This window comes from Vidua macroura, chromosome 3 (assembly GCF_024509145.1).
Source record: "Vidua macroura isolate BioBank_ID:100142 chromosome 3, ASM2450914v1, whole genome shotgun sequence".
Taxonomy (NCBI): domain Eukaryota; kingdom Metazoa; phylum Chordata; class Aves; order Passeriformes; family Viduidae; genus Vidua; species Vidua macroura.
This window is the reverse complement of record NC_071573.1, coordinates 26,877,344-26,899,092: the sequence shown is the minus strand read 5'-3', so window position 1 is coordinate 26,899,092 and position 21,749 is coordinate 26,877,344. Positions and strand designations below refer to the sequence as shown.

The 21,749-nt window shown below is 38.5% G+C and overlaps 1 protein-coding gene across 3 annotated transcripts in view; it reads left to right on the top strand.

Moving 5' to 3' along the window:
• The window catches only part of HHAT (hedgehog acyltransferase), a 138,989-nt gene that overhangs the window by 55,489 nt on the left and 61,751 nt on the right, over positions 1-21,749 (top strand). For all 3 annotated transcript variants that reach the window (XM_053974439.1, XM_053974438.1, XM_053974437.1), the window contains one exon: positions 18,974-19,175. In XM_053974439.1, coding sequence (XP_053830414.1) covers positions 18,974-19,175 — 202 coding nt within the window. The remainder of the gene's footprint in view (positions 1-18,973; positions 19,176-21,749) is intronic.

The following is a 21,749-nucleotide window of genomic DNA, read 5'->3' as shown; positions in this document are numbered from 1 at the left end:
TTTAGCTTTTGTTGCTGAGAACCTTTGTTCCTGGATAGAGTGCCACAGTGTGATGATGTACATGGAATGGTCCAGTTGGTATTGAGTACTGAACTCTTTTCACTACCATGGGCCACTAACATTCTGTATACTTCTGCCCTACTCACTACTAATCAAGTTCAAATTTTGGGCCCTGTGGGACTGAGAGATCCAAAAGATTTCATTGTGAAGATGTGGGAGGCCAACCAAGGTTGGCTAACTCTCAAAGATAATGAATCTTTCTACATGCAGGTTGAAGATTGATCTTTCCAGGAGTTTAATTCATTTGGTAATAAAGTCACACCTTGGTAGTGAGCACCTACCCAAACTAAGGGCCATGGTATCACCTTTTTGTCCATGCATTTTGGAAAATGTATGCAGTCTCCCTTTGTGCCATGCTGCTGTGCTGTACTGCACACACATTTTTCCCTCTCTGATGAGTGAGTAAGCCATAGAGTATGGTTGGTTCAGTTTTGCTTTTTTGTGGGTTTGTTTGTTTTTTGCTCATAAGACACAACCAGAGTGCATTCAGATAGTGTAGCAATGGGTCAAGGATAAGAGAGTTTGGAGAACAAGCAATAATGTTTGAACAAGCACAGACTGTTTCAAATAAAATACAAATAAGAACACTTACCAGTGCCTGAAATTGACTTTGGAACAAACAGGTCTTTTGAGAATTATTTTGAATAGATACAGTATCCTGAATCACACATGACTTGCAGAGAAGAAGCTATGTTAAGATGACATTCAGTGTAACTTTCATGTGTGACAGAACAGAATCTACATTTTAACCATGACAGTTATGACAAATCTTGTTTAATTTGGTATCTGATTCGATGTGGTTTTCCATGTATTTATTTCATGCATCAGTGTCTGTGAAGCTTTACTGAACCTTATTAGATTCTGCCTCTTACTGGTGGGATTGTGTATTTGAAAGGTATTTTCCTATGCATTTTATGGTAATTTATCAGCCTTGAAAGTAACTTTCCCAAATATGCAGAAGAAAATCATATCTCTTTAGAAAAGCCTATAAATCTGTTAGAAAAAAATTTTAGCATGAGACACGTCAGTGGAGAATTCATGGATAAGCTGAAGAGTCTAGAGAATAAAGAACTGTGTTCTTCCTATATGTTCTTTCACGCCCCAAAGAGATACGTGTTCATACATTGATAATAATGACACTTTGGACTTAAATCACTTTCTAATTTCCAGGTGCTGCACAGATTTTAATTAGTGTCTCACCTTGTTTCCAGTCAGCTCATTCTCACTGAGTCAGAACACGTTATTCCTCAGTATGCAATGTTTCAGCATAATCAACTTTCAGCTAGAGAACAGTCTAAAATCTGTTCTTTCTACTGTACATGCAGTTTTTAAGAGTTATACATGGCAAGGTCAGTTGCATTTGAATAATTATGATATAATTTGAAAACATAATTACCATACGGGTAGTAAATCCATTTCCTTCCTAATTGGTCAAATGTCAAATTTCTAGGATACCCTTAATTTCTGTCTCTCATTCCTTCTTCACTCTGCTTTAATTTTCATAAATTGAGTCTTGTATTTTAGTTGTATAGGAAGAAAATTATGCTGAAAAGAAACAAAATAGTATGCTGGGGTTTTGTCCTTCTGCAGTTCATCTCCACATTAAATTCTTTTCACAGTCTTTTCTCCAGTTCTGCAGACCTGCTGATGAGCAGAAGTAGGCTGCTCACAAATGGTGCCAGCACCATTAGATGGATCCTTATCTCTGTTTGCTTTGAAGTGTGAGTTCAATCACTTAGCTATTAGATGAAGCTGATGTTAAAACTTTGGGTCTATATGAAGTGGTTTGGGGAGTTTGTTTAGTCATTTATTTTTGTTTGTTATTTCTGTTGTTAATGTCAGAATCATGATAACGTCAGAAAGCCTAGGATTTGAAGGTGGATATGTCAAACAATTATTTTTGTATTATAACAGAGGTCAATAGAGAATGTTTGACATAGTCAAGTACTGTCAGTAAAACATTTTCTTCTGTCCTGGTTTGGGACAAATTTGGAAGGGAATTTCCCAAAGGGATATTCCCCTAAAGGGCAGAATTCAGCGACCCCTCCCCTAACCGGTTCAGGAGATAATCTTCTTAGAGAAAAATGGAAAAAACCGTTTATTTAACAAACAAAGTATTCACAAGCATGAAAAAGTGAATAATATTAAACAATGAAACCTCTCATTGTTCTGAAGAGATGGTAAATCCAGAAAGTCCTCTGTGGTTCAGAGAAAGAGTCCTTTTGTGGGGTGTGGCTTGGCGCACTCAGTCTCTCTCCGTCCCTCTGGGGCTCTGACCCGGTGTCCAGACTGCAGAGCAGCTTGAGGGTTGCGGGGGAGGGGGGCAGCCCTGGGCAACTGTCCTGGTGTTCTGGACTGGAGAGAAACGGAACAATTCCAGGAAAAAAACAGCCCTGGGAAAGCCTTTCTTGCCATAACTGATGAGGAAAACCAGCAAAAAAAAACCAAGGAAAACTCCCGGTTTCTCTCTCTCTCTGTGCGGTAGAGAACTTGGAGAGCACTGCCGCTAGCTTGGAGAAAGCCAAAGTCTTATCTCTGTGTTTTGAATGTAGTGTGAAAAAATTCCACCGCTTTTCCCCCTTCTCTCTCTCTCTGGGCCTAGCTTAAAGCAACATTTCTGAGCAAAAAGACAGACAATGGGGATCATGAAGTCACCCCAGGACATTTTCTTTCCTTTTCTCTCTCACATGTACATGGAGAAATTCTCACACGTACCTGGAGTTAGCGGAATGATAGCTGGTGGGATACAGGCCTTGCTGTGCTCCTTAGAGCTCTGATAAGCCCAGGACAGTGTGACCTGGCAGAGATACTGACTGCCTCAGAAATGAAACCAAGGTAGCCTCGTAAAACCCTGCCTGGGGCTCACTGCTTTCCTGCCAAAGTGTTGAATGTTGAGTCAGGGACATTGGATATTGTCTTGAGGATGGTGGAAGTGCACTGTGCAAGTCACAATGCTGTCCTAGTTTGTGACCTTTTCCAGAGGCAGGGATGGGATAGGTGAATACTTGCCACTAAGGGCTGGATCAGTCCATGTGCTTTAGATTTGGTGAGTGGTAGTCTTAAAGGGGTTTAGTTTCTGAGAGTGTCCTTCAGGTATGGCAAATAAGAGAAAAACTTGCAGCATACTCACTTATGTTGGAAAAAAGTACTATCTATGCAGTCCAGGAGCCTGTGAGGAACAGAAAAAAAGTGCTGTCAGTTACTATTTGTTTAAAATAGGGTGAATATATGAATGGAAAGCACCTTGGATCACTTGAAAAGGTTTGGGTTTTACATGTAAGAACATGTGTCTGTTGTTAAGCATGTACATGCTGTCCAATTAAGCAAGACAGGTCTGTGCCTAACATGGCAGTAGAGTTTAACTCAGTAGAGTTTAAATACACCATTGGTTTGTACTAATATCACTTGCCTTGTTCCTTCAGATAATGGCTTTCAGAGCCAGTAATGGCAGAACAGGGTTTGTACTCTAAGGATTTTGTCTGAACTGGCAAAATGTTAAAGCTAAATAGCGTTATCACTAGAAAATTTTGAAACGTGGACGGGACAGGCTCGTCTTATGTGTCAAGCACTCTGTACAGGCTGCTGCTTGATTTTGGGTGCTTCCTACAGCCTGACATGGCTGTGTGGTATTATTGACCTTTGCAAGGATTATGTACAGAGAAGATAAAATGCTTGTATTCAACAAAAAGTTCTTTGCTGCTTCATTTCTTGCTATAAGGAATGTGGACAGAGAATGCTTTCTTAATTACTGAATCTCAATGACTAGACTAGAAGTGATACTGAAATAATGCTGGGATAATTTTAATTTTCAGTATTACACCTCAGTTTTAAATAAAACTGGACAGAAGTGAATCAGTTGAATAGATTACACAGTAAAAATTGATACAGTCCATTTCTTCATCTTGTTTGCACCCAGTGCAAAAAAACCCAAGAGGGAGGAATCAAACCTGCAGCACACAAGTATTTCCCACATGTTTGGTTCACAAAACCAAAGATTGATCATAAATATGTTTTCTTGATCATTTTATCTTTCAAGAATTCTGAGTTAAAATGTGTGATGGTTTTCATATTGTTATTTTCCTGTAGAAAGTGAAGAAGCATAGCAAAAGCAGCTGAAGGTAGAAGATGGAAAAGAATGCCCTTGCTATTGATTTTAAGCTCTACCTACTCAGCAAAACAAGAGTCACAGGAATCACAGCTAGGCTACTCTATTAACAAGGTTAAAAAATGTATGATAATTTCTTTCTCAGATACAATGAGCAAAGCGTATTATCTGTCCTGTGCAAAGATCCTGTTGGACACAGGCATTATTGTTGTGAAGAAATGTGTATTACACAACTAGAATTACGTGTAAAACTCAGTTTATAATTTAAATGTTGCCTGCATTCACTTTTGTTCATTCTTTGTGGTTGTTACACTAGGAGCTAAAATTCACCTCCAGGTCTGAATGGTAGCAGCCCTGCTGGAAGTCCTCAACCTTCTGCCAGCAGTGGATGCTTTAGAGGTTGTAACACTGACTGCTACTGGCTTTATGTTGTCCCCTATAGCTTTAAAGAGATTTTGGAGCTTGCTTAAATGAGTCCGTGTTCAGATCCTTTGATTTCCAACCTTTCTCATCATGCCAGGCAGGAGCAGAAAAGCCATTGCCTGTTGAGATCTCAGGAGTAGCCCCAGCAGCTTGTGCGTTCCAGCTCGGAGGAGAGGTGATGAGGGAGTGAGGGAACAATGACTGTCCAAGAGGGATTACCTCAGGAGGCTGTGTCATGTGCTCAGCTTGTCCCATAAAGGCACAGAAGAGAGTCTGAGCTGCAGAAAAGAGCATTTGTGTGTTCTTTAAGGAAAATTGGAGCTTAACAGTGATACCTCCCAGCTTAGCTGCCAAGTTAGTACCATGCATGGGCTTGGAAGAGGATTTAACTGGCAGCCTTAATGTTAAGGACTGTAGTTTGGTTTGCACTGTATTTTTTTGGAAGGTTTGATAAATACTTCTCAATAAATATGCAAGTAAAAATATCAATAGATTGTGGAAGCATAGTAAGAGTGAACAGGCAGGAAGGCCTAGAAAATGAAAACTCTTCAGCCAGGTCATTATTATAATTAACTGTACATAATTATGTACAGTTATTCTGCCCAGTGTATGAGATGAAAAAATCATTGTATCTTGCATGTGGTATTAGGTTTTTATAGTGAAGAGTTTTTAATGTAGGAAGCATTGGTTTTAGCTATAAAATTGAAATTCTTTAATGGCTGTGCTCTGGAAATTGAACTAACATTCAAATGGAAAGAGGTATCTGTCAAGGTCGCTCTGCTAAATCCAATCTCCAGACTAAGTTAGTGGTAAATTAATATATTTTTATCTTAGTGCTTTGCTAAATGTGTGTTCTTCTTAATGAACCCTACCCCTGCATCCACAAACCTCACAAGACATGCAAGGGTCCAGGCAAAACATTTGTTTGAATACATATAGAAAAAGAAGTATAAACACACAATTATTCAATTTTTTTTTCTCTTGGAATAAAAGTTAATTGTAGCATGATCTCTGTAACTGTCAAAGGTCAAGAAATCTTAATGATTTTTCAATCCTCGCATTTTGAAAATATTTTGTTTGACTAAATTTAGGGATAGAGAAGAGGATACTTAGTGCAAAAGGTACTTGGAAATTAAAAAAAGCACATAATCCAGGTCTTTATCCATCTAAAACTGATGAAAAAAATCTTGCTGACAATTAAAGAAAATATGGTTTGGCTTTTTCTTTTAGGAGCAAATAAACTCAGTTCTCACTGAACAGGATAGAATGGAGACTGAGACAATCATAGAATTACCAGACGGTCACAAGAAGAGGATGGAGTGGACTGCTGTTGTGGGATTAGAGGATATTTAGTTGGTAGAAGAAGGTGAGAAACAAGTGGAGGCAGCTTAGCATTACTAATGGTCAGCTGTGCAAGCAAGTAAAAATGAGAAAGTATCATTTTATGCCCACTCAACTTCACATTAATTCTCACTGAACATTAATAAACAGTACTGTAATGATGGATCATTATTATCAATCTCTGCAATGGTGCTGTCAAACAAAACATTTGCATTGTAAACAGAAGATGTTCCAGGATGCTGTCAACACGCTTGACCCCACATAATTACATTTGGCTTTTAGGTGTTCATGAATTCTATGCATATGGCTCTGCTCTGCCACTGTATGAGCTCATAACTGAGAATTATGAAGTTTAGGTAAGAGGTAGGGGAGAATGGAAGACTACTCCTTAAATTGACTGAGAATTTCTAGTATGCCTCAGGGCAAAGAGTCAAATCACTGGTGAGGGTACACCTGAAATTCAGGTACCTTTTCATTGCTTCTTAGCTTTTGGTCTCAGCCAAGAGCTGATGGATGCCATACCCCCACATCCTTCCTTCTGAAGGAACCTGTCTGTGGAAAGGGAAGGTACTCTCAGAGGCAGAGATCTGCTGCAGTGTGAAGGCAGAAAGTATTGAATAAAGCTCTGCTTGCAGCTCTCCAAGTTGGGTGATACCCATGTGGGTGATGACTCGTGACTGGGAAAAGCCATTTTCCAGTGAAGGACCACTCTCTGCAAGATGGTGGAAAATCAATAGCTGAGAGCAGTGGTTGCCTACTGCCTTCCAGATGAGGCTGGGGTCAAGGACAAATGTTCCACCTCCATCCAGCATCACCCATGGTTTGGGGTGCAGAGCCTCATGTTTGCTTTTTGTGTGGTGGCATGTTGTCTGTTTGTGCATGCATTTGTTTCTTTTTTTTGTCATCTTCACTGCCTCATGGCAAAACTGCAGTAGGATGGAGGGATTTTGTACTGTCTGATTCTCTCCCAGGTGTGGAGCTTTCAGCCCAGGGAGGTACTTGCATCCTGTTGCTGAGGAGTAGCAGTTATTGAATATTGAAGCAGTTTAAGTGCTTTGTTTAATATTTGGTGAATATTTCAAACAGTTTAAAAGCTATCTTACCATGACATTGTTTAGATTGCTGGTTAGACTTTAACTGACAGATTTGTTTTTTTCTTGAGGTTTTCAGGGAAAATAAGCCAGGTGCTTCTATTTAAGGTGCTTCTAATAAGCCAGGTGCTTCTATTTATATTCTTCTAAGCCAGATGATTCTATTTAATTCTTTGAAACTTACCTCTTTGAAGGCTATTTCTTAGCTGGCTGGCCCTCAGGCCTAGGGATGAGGTGAGCACAAGCTACTATTTCCTAGTGTGTACCCAAGTACCACCAGGAATTTGCTAAGTAGTTCCCAAGCTGGATGAAATTTTCTTATTCTTGTTGGTTAGCCCGACTTTTGAAGAAAGAAAAGGATTTTGTTTGGTTTTTACAGTCTGTTGAAATCTCAAGAAGGGGAAAACATGAAAAACAAGCACTGGTGACCCAATGTGTAAACCAGATGCTTCCTTGAATACCTTTCAGAGAATTTCATCAAGGCACACTGACTAGAATGCTGCTGACATGCATAATGGTCTTTAACTTGTTTTCTGTCTTTTCTGGCCTACATTTGTACTTACCAGTTAAAACTAGTTTTGTTGATTCACCCTCTTGGGGCTTTTTGTGAGGATCAATGCAAAATCATTATTTTATCAATCATTGTTTGTTCTGTCTTTCTAACAAAAAGAATACCTTTAGACAACTGGAGAGATAAACAGTTTGGTGTTGTAGCAGGATAACAAGATTTATGGTACATTTTCTACTTAACTTTCCATGACATGTTAACTGATGATTTTTCCCTGGCACTTTTACCATTCCCTTTTCCTTGAGCATGCACCTGTTTTTTGTCCCATTTTTTTACTGTTTTCCCCCCATCCTTATATATATATTTACATTTCTAGCTGTAACTACAGCATTTCTTTCTCAAGTTCTACCTTTGCATTGGAATAATTTCTTGCTCTATGTTTAAAACTTATTGGTTTGTTTAGCTCTAGACCCTGTTGCTACTGACTTCACAGGAACTGACATTTTCCACTTAAGTTTTTATCTGGAGTGAACCCTGTTCCTGATGGTCGTTAGGGGTGTGTGTCCTTTCTTTACAAATGAGAAAAAAGGAGATCATTATGTAAGGGTGCTACTTCAACAGAAGTAAATATTTTGCTTCAGTTTGCTTAATTAAATTTATGTTCATTCTCACTTAGATTGATTTGCGCTGATAAATGTGTATTGTACTCCACATCAGAGGTGATTTAACTCTGCTGGTGTTTGAAGGGTTTTTGACACAGGCTGGAGAGTGTAGAGAAGTTCTTTATTGTGGAAGGTGCTGTATAATCTTAAGTGATCCCAGCTTTGCCTAGACATCTCAATGCCTTGGCTGTACTTTATAAATAGTCATTTCCCAGAACTGCAAAGTGCATTTTCTAAGAAATGTGAGCTCAAGAGAGGTGAGTGAATTACTCCATTTGGAATAATGTCAAAAATCTAACTCTTCAAACTTTGTGCACATGCAATTTGGAGGAATATGTAATGCTATGCTTTCCTTAAGCAGATACTTTGACATTCCTCGAGCTTCCTGCCATATTTATGCATCGTCTCCTCCATATTTCTGTGCTTCATTAATTACATGCCTTTATTTCAGAGATCCATTGAAGTAAATTTTGTTGATTTTGGTTTAAATTTGAAGATCGAGTCTTCACTGACTTTGCGTCTTTGAACGTTATTCTGGTCACACACAAATTTGTATTTCTGATGCACCCTAGGGAAAGTCTTCTGACATCTTGATTTCTGTTTGTCTATAGAACTGTACTGCCCAATGAAGCAAAGGTATTTCATGGTTTGGGGAAACTGCTGTGTGGTCTGTGGATACTAACAATGCCCTTTGACATGTGTGTACAAAGGGATATAAAAATGCAAAAGAATCATCAAACTCTTCACAAAGGAGTCTGCAAAGATTAAACAGTCTTTCTGTTACCTAACAAATTTTAGAGGGCTATTCAATTTTATTACCTTGTCTCCAAGCAAAAATGGTTTAATAAGGAAAATAAATAGGTTCTGTTGTAGTGGCTGCATTTCGTGCACTGCTTTGACAGAGGCATGCTGGAAAAGGTAGCTGTTAAGTGCATGGTGATGAGCGTGTTTTAAACATCTGAATTCACACATGCAGATGAATCCACATTTTTTCTGATGTACCTGGCATACTAAGATTAGCAGAATGGCTGAATAGCTTGTGCTTACACCTGTGGAATTTAAATCAGCTTTCTAAGAGAAGGGAGAAAATACAGTACTTTATTCTTGATGTGGTGAAAGCAACAAATGACACATACTTAACAGTTTTTCACTAACTGGACCACAAACAGTTTGATGTGTGTAGTCACATGCAGAGGAAAAACTGGTCTCTGTTGCTTCAGCTGTAGTTGACAACTACTGTAAAATGTGCTGTTGTGAATATACTCTTATGAAGAGAGGGGAGAGGGTAAGGGATGAGATTTGTTGCAAAGGGTTTATTTGTGTGGAAAAATTTTGCATATGCAGCCTCCAGCTGAGGTATGCAGAGTTCTGAATTTTGAGCTGGGCCCTCTGATACAGAAATATCAGCTTATAAACTTCCTAGCACAATTTGAAGTATTAGAAAGCAGGCATTCTTTATTACAGCACTGGACACATTTGGAGGATTTTTCCTCTGATTGAGTGTGTGTTGTGAAACTTTACAACAGTATTTAATCCATTGTGATCATACACATTAATTACAATGTACTTCCTAGGTAATACATGAACATCCCTTTTCCTAGAACTAATTTACATGCCTCTGCCTCTTACTGGAAGTCTTTTTATGATTCTAGAGGGTCATCTAAATGGGTGTAAAGTGGTCATATTTACTGAGAGTCCCCAGTTTTGAAAATGACCTTGCCTTGAACTTCTCTTAGGGCATGCACTATTTTCTATATAAATGTTATATACCTTTGCCACAGAAACCACTTAGGTTCCTCATTATCTGTTTATTCACTGCTTCCAACTGCATTTAACATCCTCTGTGTCTACTTTTACAGTCTTTAATCTGGTTTTCTAGCTAGTCTTTAAGCTCTATTTTATAACTTCAAGGGAACCAAAAGTTTCTATTCTCTGTGTTGTCTGTCAAGTCCCCCCTTCTCTTGAGACTGTCTCTTTCAGACAAGTCTCAATACTTCATTTTCCAGCATAAAGTGTTACAACATCTATAACATTGAATCATAATACAAGCAAGTACACATTACTACAATGATTACTATTACTGCCAGAACTGCATTTCGTAACAGTCTCCAATTTGGTAGCCACGAAGTAAGTCAATCCCACCAAGAAGAATATTCCTCTTTCTGCCAGTCTTCTACTGCTCTTTCTATCAGGATAATTCCTGTCTGTTGGGCTTCAAACCCATCACTGATGTAAGTGCAACACTCCTGTCCTAAAATAGCACACATTGCTCTCTGGTTAGCAAGCAGATAATCTAAGGCTATGCAGTTCTGTACAGCCACCATTCATGTTTGTTGGAGCTCACAGGATGTGCTATTTGATATTTTAATAGTATTGTTCACCACTTCTTCTAATAATCTATTTAGCTTGTTAATATAAATTCCATAGTGCAAGGCAGCACACACAGGGCATAGAGTGAACCGTACTCTTTTGCTTCCCAAAGTCAAAGGAGTTCATTGCGGATCGTCCTGGACTCCCTGGATGGAAAATGTTCTCCTGGCCCTAAGTCTTCCTTGTGGTTGTTGCCAAAGTACCTTAAGGGGAGGCATTAATACTGCTTGGAAACAGGAACCAAATGATCCTTTAGGAAACCATTTGTAGGCATTGTCTCTGCATATCCAATAGGTCCCATTCCCAGTGTCAGAGGTCTGATTTCCTATTTCCCACTGTTGCACTGCTGGTGGATCTAGGGCTCCTAGATCCGTGTGCTGCTTTTGTGTGCTTGGTGTGATGAGGCTGATGGAGTTTCATAGTGTCATTGCAGCTGGGAGTGGTATAATACTGACACTGATTTGTTTTAGCACTCCAAGTTCTATTTCTATTTTGAATAAAATTAAAGCATGTAAATCCTTTTACTTTATGACCTCTAATAACAGTAGTTTTAGGTTTCTTCTGAATGGGAATGTTACTAAATCCTGTTAAATTTATAATTGTGTTTCTGTATTCTATTGTACAGTTTTCTTTTACTATTCCTTTATTGACTCCATTAAAAGTTGTAGCCCGTTAAAAAAGTTCTTGCCACTCCATAGGGTGGACCATGCAAGGGAACCCTGTTCTTCCCAACATTATTTGAGAACATATCCAGCAATTAGTTACATTTAATATTTTAGCTACTTTGATCTTTAAACTTTCATAAGAATTTTCATGACTAATCCCTTGGTGAAACTCTAAAAATCTCTTTGGCAAGCAAAGATTTTGATTAGCTATCAAGGTACAACTCATAGGTATAAATAATACTTTAGTTAAAAGGTTACTCATTCTCTTTCCTCATTGTTTGTGTTGGGGACAATAATTCCATTGTCCGTGGAGCTGACGCATTTTTGATTCTAGAATAATGCACCCAGGGTCCTTTACTGTTCAGTTTTACTGTGATGTATGTGCTTAACTGTACTTGGTGGTGTCCCTCTGGCTTGAGAGGTGCTGGATCCCTGTCCCTAAGGTACACCCAGTTTCATGGTTGGAACTTGTGTGCTGGTGCATCCATTCCCACCAGTCTGGCAATGACAGCTGCCTGTCATAAATCCTGCAGCATTTTACCTGAAGATATGAGATAGTTACTGAGGTTTGCTCCACCTTTAGCATGCACATCCCTTGGGATGTGTGGAGTTTGATAGGGCTGACCATAGAGCAGCATGTAGGGGCTTCATTTTTCTGTGCCCTTAGGTTGGATCCTAATTCTCTACAAAGCAATTGGGAGCGCTTGAACCCAAGTCAATGAGGTTTCTTGACAGATTTTACTGAGTTTCAGCTTAATAATGTCATTTATCTTTTCTGCTAGCTTGTGGTCAGTAGGGAGTATGTAATTCCCACTGAATTTTTCTGTTGTCTGTCACATCTAGTGTAAGAGCTGGGAGAAATAAAGAAAATAAGTGGGGGGAAAAGAATTATTTTGTTAATGGTGTTGCTTATGCATTTTGTCTAATGATTGTTTAGGGCACAGTGAGCAATTCCTGGTGCAGAAATCTGGACTGGAATATCTGTATCTCTCTGAGTAATGCCCTAGCCACAGACTCGTTTTTTTCTTGCATATTCACTCTTTGAATCTCATTTATTTTCTGCCTGGTGGCAGCCTGGTAACAGACAGCTGGAGCACTCCTCTGAGAGGCAAGTTATGTTGGTCTCCCTGGCAAAGAGCCTGACCTCTACCATTTTATAAGCGGAGAGTGACAGTGCTATTAATATATCCCTCTTCTAGCTGTGTTTTCAGACTATATAGCCTGCTTGTTGTGCTGCTGAGACTAGATATCATCAGCACATGGTAGGTGTATTGTGAATATCAGGAGTGAATTGGGCCCCTGAGGGGAGTTAAGTTCAGTACAGCTTCAGGGAGCTCTGCAGACTCCTTATGGGAGGAGGCAGGAGTGCCTCCTGCCCAGCTCCATCTGTCAGCTGGGGACACAGCCCTCTCCCACCCAGTAACTGAGCTGTAGGCACTTAACTCTAGGTTATTTTGGCAATAATATCTAGGCTTCTACTGTCAGCAAAATGTTTGGGGTGCTGGTTTGAACTTAATGCTATAACCAGTCTTTTGGCTCTTTGGTCATCTGGAAGCTCTCCCATTTCCATTCTGATCAAAGGCAGCTGACTGGTAGTTTTGCATTTGACTGCAAACAGGTGGTGGTAGGTAGGGTTTCTTTCTTTCCTAGATACAGCTGGAAGAAAACTAAACACAGTGGTCCCTCAGTAATGAAACTTTTTCCACTAGAAGGAAATATTATGCTTTAGATTAAAATTTCATTTGAAAGAAATGAATCTCTTTGAAAACATGAACTTCCTTGGAAGAGTGAATTCAAAATGATTTACTCGGTATTTTGCAGTTACCTGCCCTTTGACATATGGACTCGAGTCATATTGTTTTTTGTGTTGAATGCAAGAGAAGAAAAGTACTTTAAACACTTTTCAGTTTTTTGGTAGGAAACTTCACACTCAATCTTTGCTGGGAAACATGCTAACAGTTGTGAAGTGAACGGGAATTCAGGTCATATTTGTAAAGCTGAGCGTTCTTGCGTATGAATATTCTCATTAATGCTTTGTAAACCAAATAGACTTAATTTCTCATTAAACATTTTTGTGGTAATGCAACAAGACTTGCCTGCAGCCAACATCAGCTTAAATATTTTAAAGGATCTGCATTTGTCAAGGTCTCTAAACGTCAGGTTAAGCTGGTGAGGTGAGAGAGTCTCTTATAGAGCTTAAAAAGCTTTACCAACAGCCAGCAAAATTGTTAGACTGTGAGAAATGGACTTTAACAGAACAAGGCTTAGTCTCCCAGTGGAAACTTTGCAAAATGGTATTCCAAACATCTCTGGTCATTTCTTTATTTCAGGTGCAAATATGAATGGCTTAGCCTTCAAAGTTATGTTTATGGGAGATGTTTCTGTGATTTAAAACAAATTTTTCCTGTAGGACCCAGTCTTGCAAAGACTTACAGGTGTGCTTTATTTATGCATTCTGTGTAGCTCCATTCAAGTCAGTGACAGCTTGAAGTGACAAGACAGGAATCATGAGAACTCACCCAGAGTAAGAATTTGCAGAGCTGCACCTGACATCTTTTTATTATGCAGCAGAAAAAAGGTCAATGGTTTAAGGCCATGAAGAGAGTATTAAAAACAAATGAGTTAAGGAATCCCAGCACCAGCATAATGGTGCCTGGACAAGATTTTTCACACGTGTCCACAAATGAACCCCCTCACTGTACAGACCCTCAAGTGCTTTCAGTTGTCAGGATGCAAGATGGAAAACTGCCTTATCACTTTTTAAACTTTTGCTGTGTTGTCTCTGCCCAATTCAAAACAGTATGATGGTCACACAGTTAACCCTTGAATGCTTTGAAACTTAGAGACATTGGAATGTTCCCCGAAATAAGACACAAAATCCTCATATATTAATTGTATTTACTTTGCCATTACAAGCAAATTAACTTTTCCTTTTTTTTTTTTACATTTCACCTCATTCTGGATTATGTGTTCCAAGATCAATGCCTAAGAGAGGGGAAAAAATCATGTATAGCTTGCATCTTGCTGTATTACCTTACTTCAGGGAGAAATTCAGGCACATGTTGAAGAAAGGTCCTAGACAGAGCAGCAGTTAAACAGGTACTTGCACTTGCGTCAAGATTTAAATATGTTTAAAATGACATGCATGTGCAAGTAAGAGCAGTATGTGGAGGTCTCAAGGAATAATAGCCCTCCTGAATGATTCTTAACTGGTCAAAAATGCTTCTCTGCATGTGTCTTCTGAAGTTACCAGAATAAAAACTTTGTAATGTAGTGTTTTTCAAGGGAATGATTGTCAGATCTCTTATGATTGTTCTGGAGATTACCACTTCAAGAAAACTAACAAAATGGTTATTGGATTTAAAAGGTATTCTCTGTAAGTAAATGTCACTTTTAAATACTTCAGCTATTATGTTTGTGTTTGCATTACTGTAGGGATTTAAATGCTACCATTTGCATATTTTATCCAATTCTCTAATGTTCACTTAGTGAGTTAAAATTAAGATAAGTTGTTTAAATCAAACAGCTTGCTGGCTGTGGATGAGGTCATTTAAGCTGCCGTACCTGGACTGAAAGTAATGTAGCTGGGGGAAGACACATACAAAGTAAGCTTTGTTCGTGAAAGTAGCATGTTTAATCACATGTAAGTTTTAGTTTGAAATCAAAACAGAAATAGAAAGATAGAAAACACAGAAATATGTTTAAGACTGGCATCTTTGCCTTGGGAGGGGAAGGCTAGGAATGTATGTTTAGTCATGTCAGGTGTGGGGGTGTGCATGCAAATAATTTTTACTATATAACATTCTCTCAATATTTGTATTTATGTGCTTCTAACACACCCCAGATGTTTTGAGATTCTAATGACATGGAGTTCTCTTCCCTCTTCTCTCCATGTTACGTGCATAACTTTTTCTTCTGACAGCATGAAGTACCTTTACTTATGGTACTTAAGGGAGGTCTAGCCAGCTCCAGCCCAGGAATGGTTGGCAAAGCCTGGCCTGTGGTGTTCACATGTTCCTCTCTGATAGTCTGCCTAGAAATCTCTGTTCTTTCACCTTCAAATTTCTCCTTTGAAGCTTTGGCAGTGATTGACTTTTGGCCCCCTAAATTAATGTTTTGTTTTTAAATACTCACCTAGCCTGCATTTTTGATACTAAGCACTTTCCACAGGTCTAATCTTCTTGTCTGTTATTTTCATGGACCTTAAGGGGGACATTGCTGGCCATCCCTCTAACACAGCCTGGAGAGACATGACCAATTACTACCCTCAAATCTACTTAACTCTACATCCTTTTCTCTTTGCAAAATATTTTACTGCTTTCCTTTAGTAATCTATCTTTGGCTTATTTACCACCAAGTAACTGCTGAGTTTTCTTTATCTGTATGTTAAGATAAATTTGTTGTATACTGGTGCCACATTTTTCAGCTTTTCTGCCCTTCTTACACATGTAGAATAAATATGTCATCTGTTCAAGAGCTGTTAAGAAACTCTACTACAAGGGTGTTCCTTTGAGTTGAGTTAGGCTGTCATGAGTACCCATGGTTACTTTTATGTGCTAATAGTCTCCAAACCAGGGATTTTGAACTTCTGTGTGGATTTTCTGTGATTAGAAATGGGAATAATCTTAAAAGCTTAAAATGAGATATTTATGTAATGCTGTTCTACTTATGGTGCAGCAGGTCAGCATGCTCTACAACAACCTCTCCATTTGTGTAAACCCTGAGTAAAGTACAGGGTTTACAGTACAAAGGGACTGCAGGGGATAGATTGCAGGTAGATGGAAGTATTGGTAAGAAGAAGAAAAGTAAGGAAGCATGCAGATATAAAAGACATAAATTTCTAGTGGCCATTACCCCTCAAACTCCTTCCCTGCCTCCTTCCTTCCCTCCTCACAGATTTTCTTAGCAAATTGAGGGCAGCAGAAATTTCTGAATCCACTGTAAGAGGTTCCTTTTCTTCCCCACCCTACAGGGAAGGGTGAATGAGGGACTGTGTGGGGTTTAGCTGCTGGACAAGGTTAACACAACAAATAGCTAGTTACAAAGTGTGTGTTGTGTTGTAGATGATAATACAGAACTAATATATTTCTCCCATCATCTGGCTTAATAATATTTTTCCTGGGGTTATTCTCCCTCACACTTAAGTGTTTGTGTAGCTTTTTGTCATCAAATGAGTATTCTTCTGTGTAAACACATAGGGGAAGTATAGAGAAATTAGATTCTAAACTATAAGGTTGCTCTAAAATAAGCAAAATGCATCTTTGCAGCAATGAGAGTTCTGGCATGGTTGTTTTGCAAGACAGTTTTGGTTATCGAAGTGTTTTGGTAATCAGAGAGAACAAAGTGCCTGGTCTTAAGCCAGGTTCTGCCCCTGGCTGCACACTGAGTTGCCTATTGGCTTGTATGCCAGTGCAGCAGTGTATGCTTATGTACATCTCATGGATATGATGTGCGTGGATGATAAGGTAAAAAGATACTTTTTTCCCCTGATGTGTTCTATAATGTAGTAATGACTTTTTCACGAGATTTTTCTGAGTGAAAAATACAGGAACTTACAGAATTGCTCTTCACTCTGTTCAAGAGAAATGGCTCAACATCTATCAATCCTTTATAATCACTGTAAAACTACCACTGGGAATGCCCTGACAGGGGAAGGTGAGGCCACATGATCTGAGAGTGGTTACTGCCCTTGTGACAAGGAATGGCAGCCAGCTGCCTGTCCATTTCCTTATGGCACTAGCACAAAAGGAGAGAGACTTTGCTTTCTGATTTCCATTTTTCCTCTGGGGCAGGGAGGCAGACTCTCCACAGTACTGGAGGGGAAGGTCAGAGTGTTAGTAAAGATTTTGTTATTCCTTCTGGCTTCTGTCCTTCTTCAAACAGGTCTTCATATAGTGGATTTTCAGTTGTGCATTTGCCATCAGCCTCACTACGAGTTAAAACTTCACTAACCTTTAACATTAATCAGAATTATGAGTTGTTGCTTCTCAATTATCTAGCTGCTGTTGTTAAACACTAAAAATCAGAAAACAGCCTATTTTTCTCTGCACAGTAAGCTGAAAGCCCTTCAGGCCAACCTAAACCGAGTTGCAATTGGAAACAAATGTGTTGATGCTGCTGAGCTCTTCCTGGCAATGCCATTGCCAGTGGAGGCTGCCTGTGCAGCTCTGCTGTCTTCACCCTCGCTGCCACAGCCCTGCAGGAAATTCAGTGCTTACAGACTGCTAAGATAAACCTCTCTGCCATTAGATTAATTGATTGCAATTGCAAGTGTCTGTTATTACCACACTGTTCAAACATAGGAAAGGGAGAGAGAAGAAAAGATAAATAGAAACTATTGATCTTAATTTCTATTTATTTTTCATATGCTTAGTGAAAAAGTACACCTATAGTGAAAAACATGTAATCAGGTGTTCCCTGTAGCAGATTGAATTAAAAAGGTGTATTGATGTTATGCTAAGAAAGAATTTAGAGCATTTGACACTTGTTTTTTTTGATAACTTTTTTGTTTACCCTTTAATTATGTTCATCACTGTATTTTACCCCACTATTTAATTTCTTACTTTCTAAGATTAGGAATAAGCAGTGTGTTAATTTCCCTTTTAAATTTGTAAAATAATATTTATCCCCAAATATGAAAACTGCTAACTAGAGATAAAAAATTCACTGGAAAATAAAAAAATCCCTGAATTATTTTAGCAAGTAGGAATAGTCTCAAATATGAGTACAGACTTTCATGCCAAAGGGATGACAGCTGAGGAGAGCTGTCACTGGTGGTTCTCAGATACCACATCTCCTTGCTGGTACCCATGAGCTGGGTGGTAACTGCCCTACCTGATGGGCTTCTTCAAAGTGTTGACAGAAATATGCAACTCTTTCAGACAGTGTCATTCCAGTGGTCATGCCTTAATCAGAAAATGATGGGAGTGGATGTAGCTCTTCAGGCTGGAAGTGAAATGACCCACAAAATAGTGTCAGCTTTCAGAATCCCATTGCTTCTGGTATTTTTTTCTGAAGGAGCACTGCTTTCTGGACACTTATAAGTGTCAATTAATGACTAAGGTTGTGACTCCTGGGTTCAGTTTAAATGCAGAATATAATTGCATGGATAGTGCTTCCTATGGGTTTCCAGGCTTTTTTTGGTATGAGTCCTTCAAAGGTCATCAGACTGACATGATCCTGAGAGTATAATAGAAGAACCAGATAGGAAGTATTTACAGTTCACATAATTTTTAAGGAAATACTTTAAGGGAAAGAAATGACAACCCTTTAGTAATAAAGTATGTTTGCATGCATCTACATTTCTGACATATGGGAAACAGTCTATGGGTTGTGACTGTATGTGACTTTATATAATGTTTTAAATTTTTTTGTTAATAATCTTATAATTTAAATTCTCATGAAGATTACAGGTAATTTCTGTAGCTGACTTAGAACTATTCCAATTTTAAAAATTTGAATATTTGCTATTTGCAGTTTTGAGAATATAGTTTGTGCTATATATTTGCCTAATGCAGAGTTCCCAGACCACAAAATTGTCCTTTTGCCAAATGGTACATGCACATATTTCATGAAGTGATCTACAGCTTTGCAGAAAATAGGGCAAGCTCTGTAAATAGAACATGTCAGGTAGTTTTTTCACGTTCTTTTTTATGCTGCAAATTGACACATTTGTTCTGTGGTGGATGTTTTTCTGAGATTTCTGTGAAATTTCTAACAGCACTGCTTATTTGTCATTTCACCTACAGGTACATTTATGTTCCAATGGGAGGATCTCAGTCCAGTTTGCTTGGAACACTATTATCTACAGCCCTCACTTTTGCCTTTGTAAGCTACTGGCATGGAGGACAGAGCTATTTGTGGTACTGGGGTGCACTTAATTGGCTTGGAGTAATTGTGGAAAATGGCACCAAGAGGATGCTTTCAATTTCACTTATTCAAGATTTAATTGTAAGTTGAATCTCCCTCTATTTCATATTCTTGCTTCCTGGCTCCATGCTCATCTGAAGTTGCTGGGTAGTAGTTTGGTTTAACCAAGATTAAAAGTCATGGCTAACAGATAGAGTTAGGATTCCCTTGCTCGCCCTCCAGTCTCTGAGGTAATAACTAGTTCGTATTACTAGAATTTTGAAAAGTTGCAGCAAAGCAGATGGTGAAATATGCATGGTCTTAAAAAGCTTCCTCTGCAGTCCTAGAGTAAGCAAATGCTTGTCACGTTGTACAGGGATGAACAGAAGCCAGTTCTAACATTTGTATTCTGATTTCACTCAGGATGGCCTTAAAATATTCATCTTCACTAAAATTAGGAGTGTGTGTTTCTAACCATGTGTTTCCTGGAAAAATGTGTGTGTAGCAGCTGCTTGCATCTGGGAACAAGCTTACACTGTGAAATCTTATACTACTGAAGAGCTAAGTAAAGAAAACATTATTTTGCCTTGAAATCCTCTGATATTTTCATTGTACTTATACTTTTGACCTTCATACTGTAATTTCCAAAGGACAAAATTGACTTTGATGTGCAGTTAGACGCAAAAACCACTATTTTAATTTTGATGGCCATTTCAATCTGCAGGTTTGCTCACTACTAAAGCCCAAATCCTATAATAACTGTTTGTAACACTAAATAATTTGTATATCTTGCTTCCTTACTAGTTAGAATTGCACAGAATTCCTACTCCTGTATATTGTTTTGGTGGAGACTCTCTCTGCAGCCTGATGAATTTCTGATGCTCAAGGAATGATGCTTGTTGTCCATCCTACCCATTTCAGTTTTCACTGTTGTGGCATCCTACGTGTGGCAGCTGATACAGCTCAGTAATTTAGTAGCCAGTGCTACCTTGGACAATTGCTACCCAATTGTCCATCACTGCAATTTCAGTGATAGTCTGGAAGCAGATTTTTACCTTTCTAGAGAATGAATTTATCAGATCCATTAATCCTCCCTCTAGGGTGAAACTGAGCTTCACCATCTGACCAGCTGGAAATGTTTGTCTCTGGACTGGAAGACAATATAGTTTTTAAGGCATTCAGCTATAGGAGGAAATAAAAGTGTAGGGGCTTGCTTTTTGTATCTGATGTCGCTGTATTAGAAATTTTAATAAAATTCATAGGGAATTAAGTTCTTAAATATTGGAAATTATAATTATAATGACATTATAAAGGTGGGGTTATCTATGTTGGATTAATTTCTAGCACATATTTCTAATTATAGTTAACTGATGATTGCAGTAGGGTTATTTTTGTATAAATTAAATCCCTATCCAAGTGCATTTTACCCCTTTCCTCCACCTTGTTTTCATCCCGTGTTTTTAAAGGCCTATCCAAGTGTCTTCCATGTCTCCTTTGTTTCTCATTTCTATTCAGAAATATGGTTGTAGACCTTCTTTAGAAGAGCCTTTTCTATCTTTTCCTGAAATAATTCTGAAGCCAGAATTTTTAATATGCATAGTTTTGGCATCTACATTAGTACAGGAGGCAGATCTCACTGCAGCTATGGCTGAGTTATGATTTGCCTTGTCTTGAAGGTTGCTCTACAAGAACATGAGCTATAAACCACTCGTTATTGCTCTCTCCTCTCTCTTCTAACTAACTCCCATTTTCTTTTTAGATGCTGATACTGGGGGACGGATAAGTAGTTGGACTTTGCATTTTCCTTATCAAGGGGTGGAGTGGTATGGCATTCTCTGAAATGTACCACATTTAAAAGAAACTGAAAATTTCCCAGTGCCTTGTATAAATTTCATCTTCCCCCTTTTAATCTGTTTTTTAGAAACAGTCCTATAATCCAGTCTTGGTGAGGGGTGTGCTACAAATCTAATCACTGTGGTGTTGAAGACCCTCTTCTGGGGGATGTGTTTTTCACTTAAATTTCATCTGTTGACAAGCTGAAATCCTTTGCATTCTTGTGCTTCACTCAGTTGCTGTGTTGGCTCTTGAGAGCTACTTTTGAAAAGGAAAGTCTATTTTTGTCTTCAGAATAGCAGTTGAGTTTTTGAAAAAATACAGAGCACAGGTTTATGCTTTTTTTAACCCATTCTGTTCAGCAAATCTCCTCATCTATTATTCTTAAAGTTGAGATACATAATTCAGTTGAGCAGGAAGTGCTTAGAAAAAAAAAATCTAGAGGTATAAGTTTAATTTTACTCTGTTTTTAAGATTGAATTGATCACTAAGAGTACCAAGTATGGTATCAAAACTGCCTTTTTTTTTTTCCTCACTCAATATTGTTTCAGTTCTCTTGCAAAAGGAAGATTAAAAATCAAAATAGAGCATGTTCAGCTCTTATCATTCCCTCAATCCTTGTGCTAACTAAATATATATATATATATGTATATATTGCCTATATTTATGCAGATTTTACGGTAGTTTCAGTCCCAGTGCTTGAAACGAGCGCAATATGGGGAAATCACACTTTTGTAGCAGTCTGACAGTTTTAAAATATTATCTCAGGCATATTGAGCTAGAATGAACAAAGCAGCACTGTCATTATTTGCGAGAAGTAAAATCAGCATATAAACAAATATG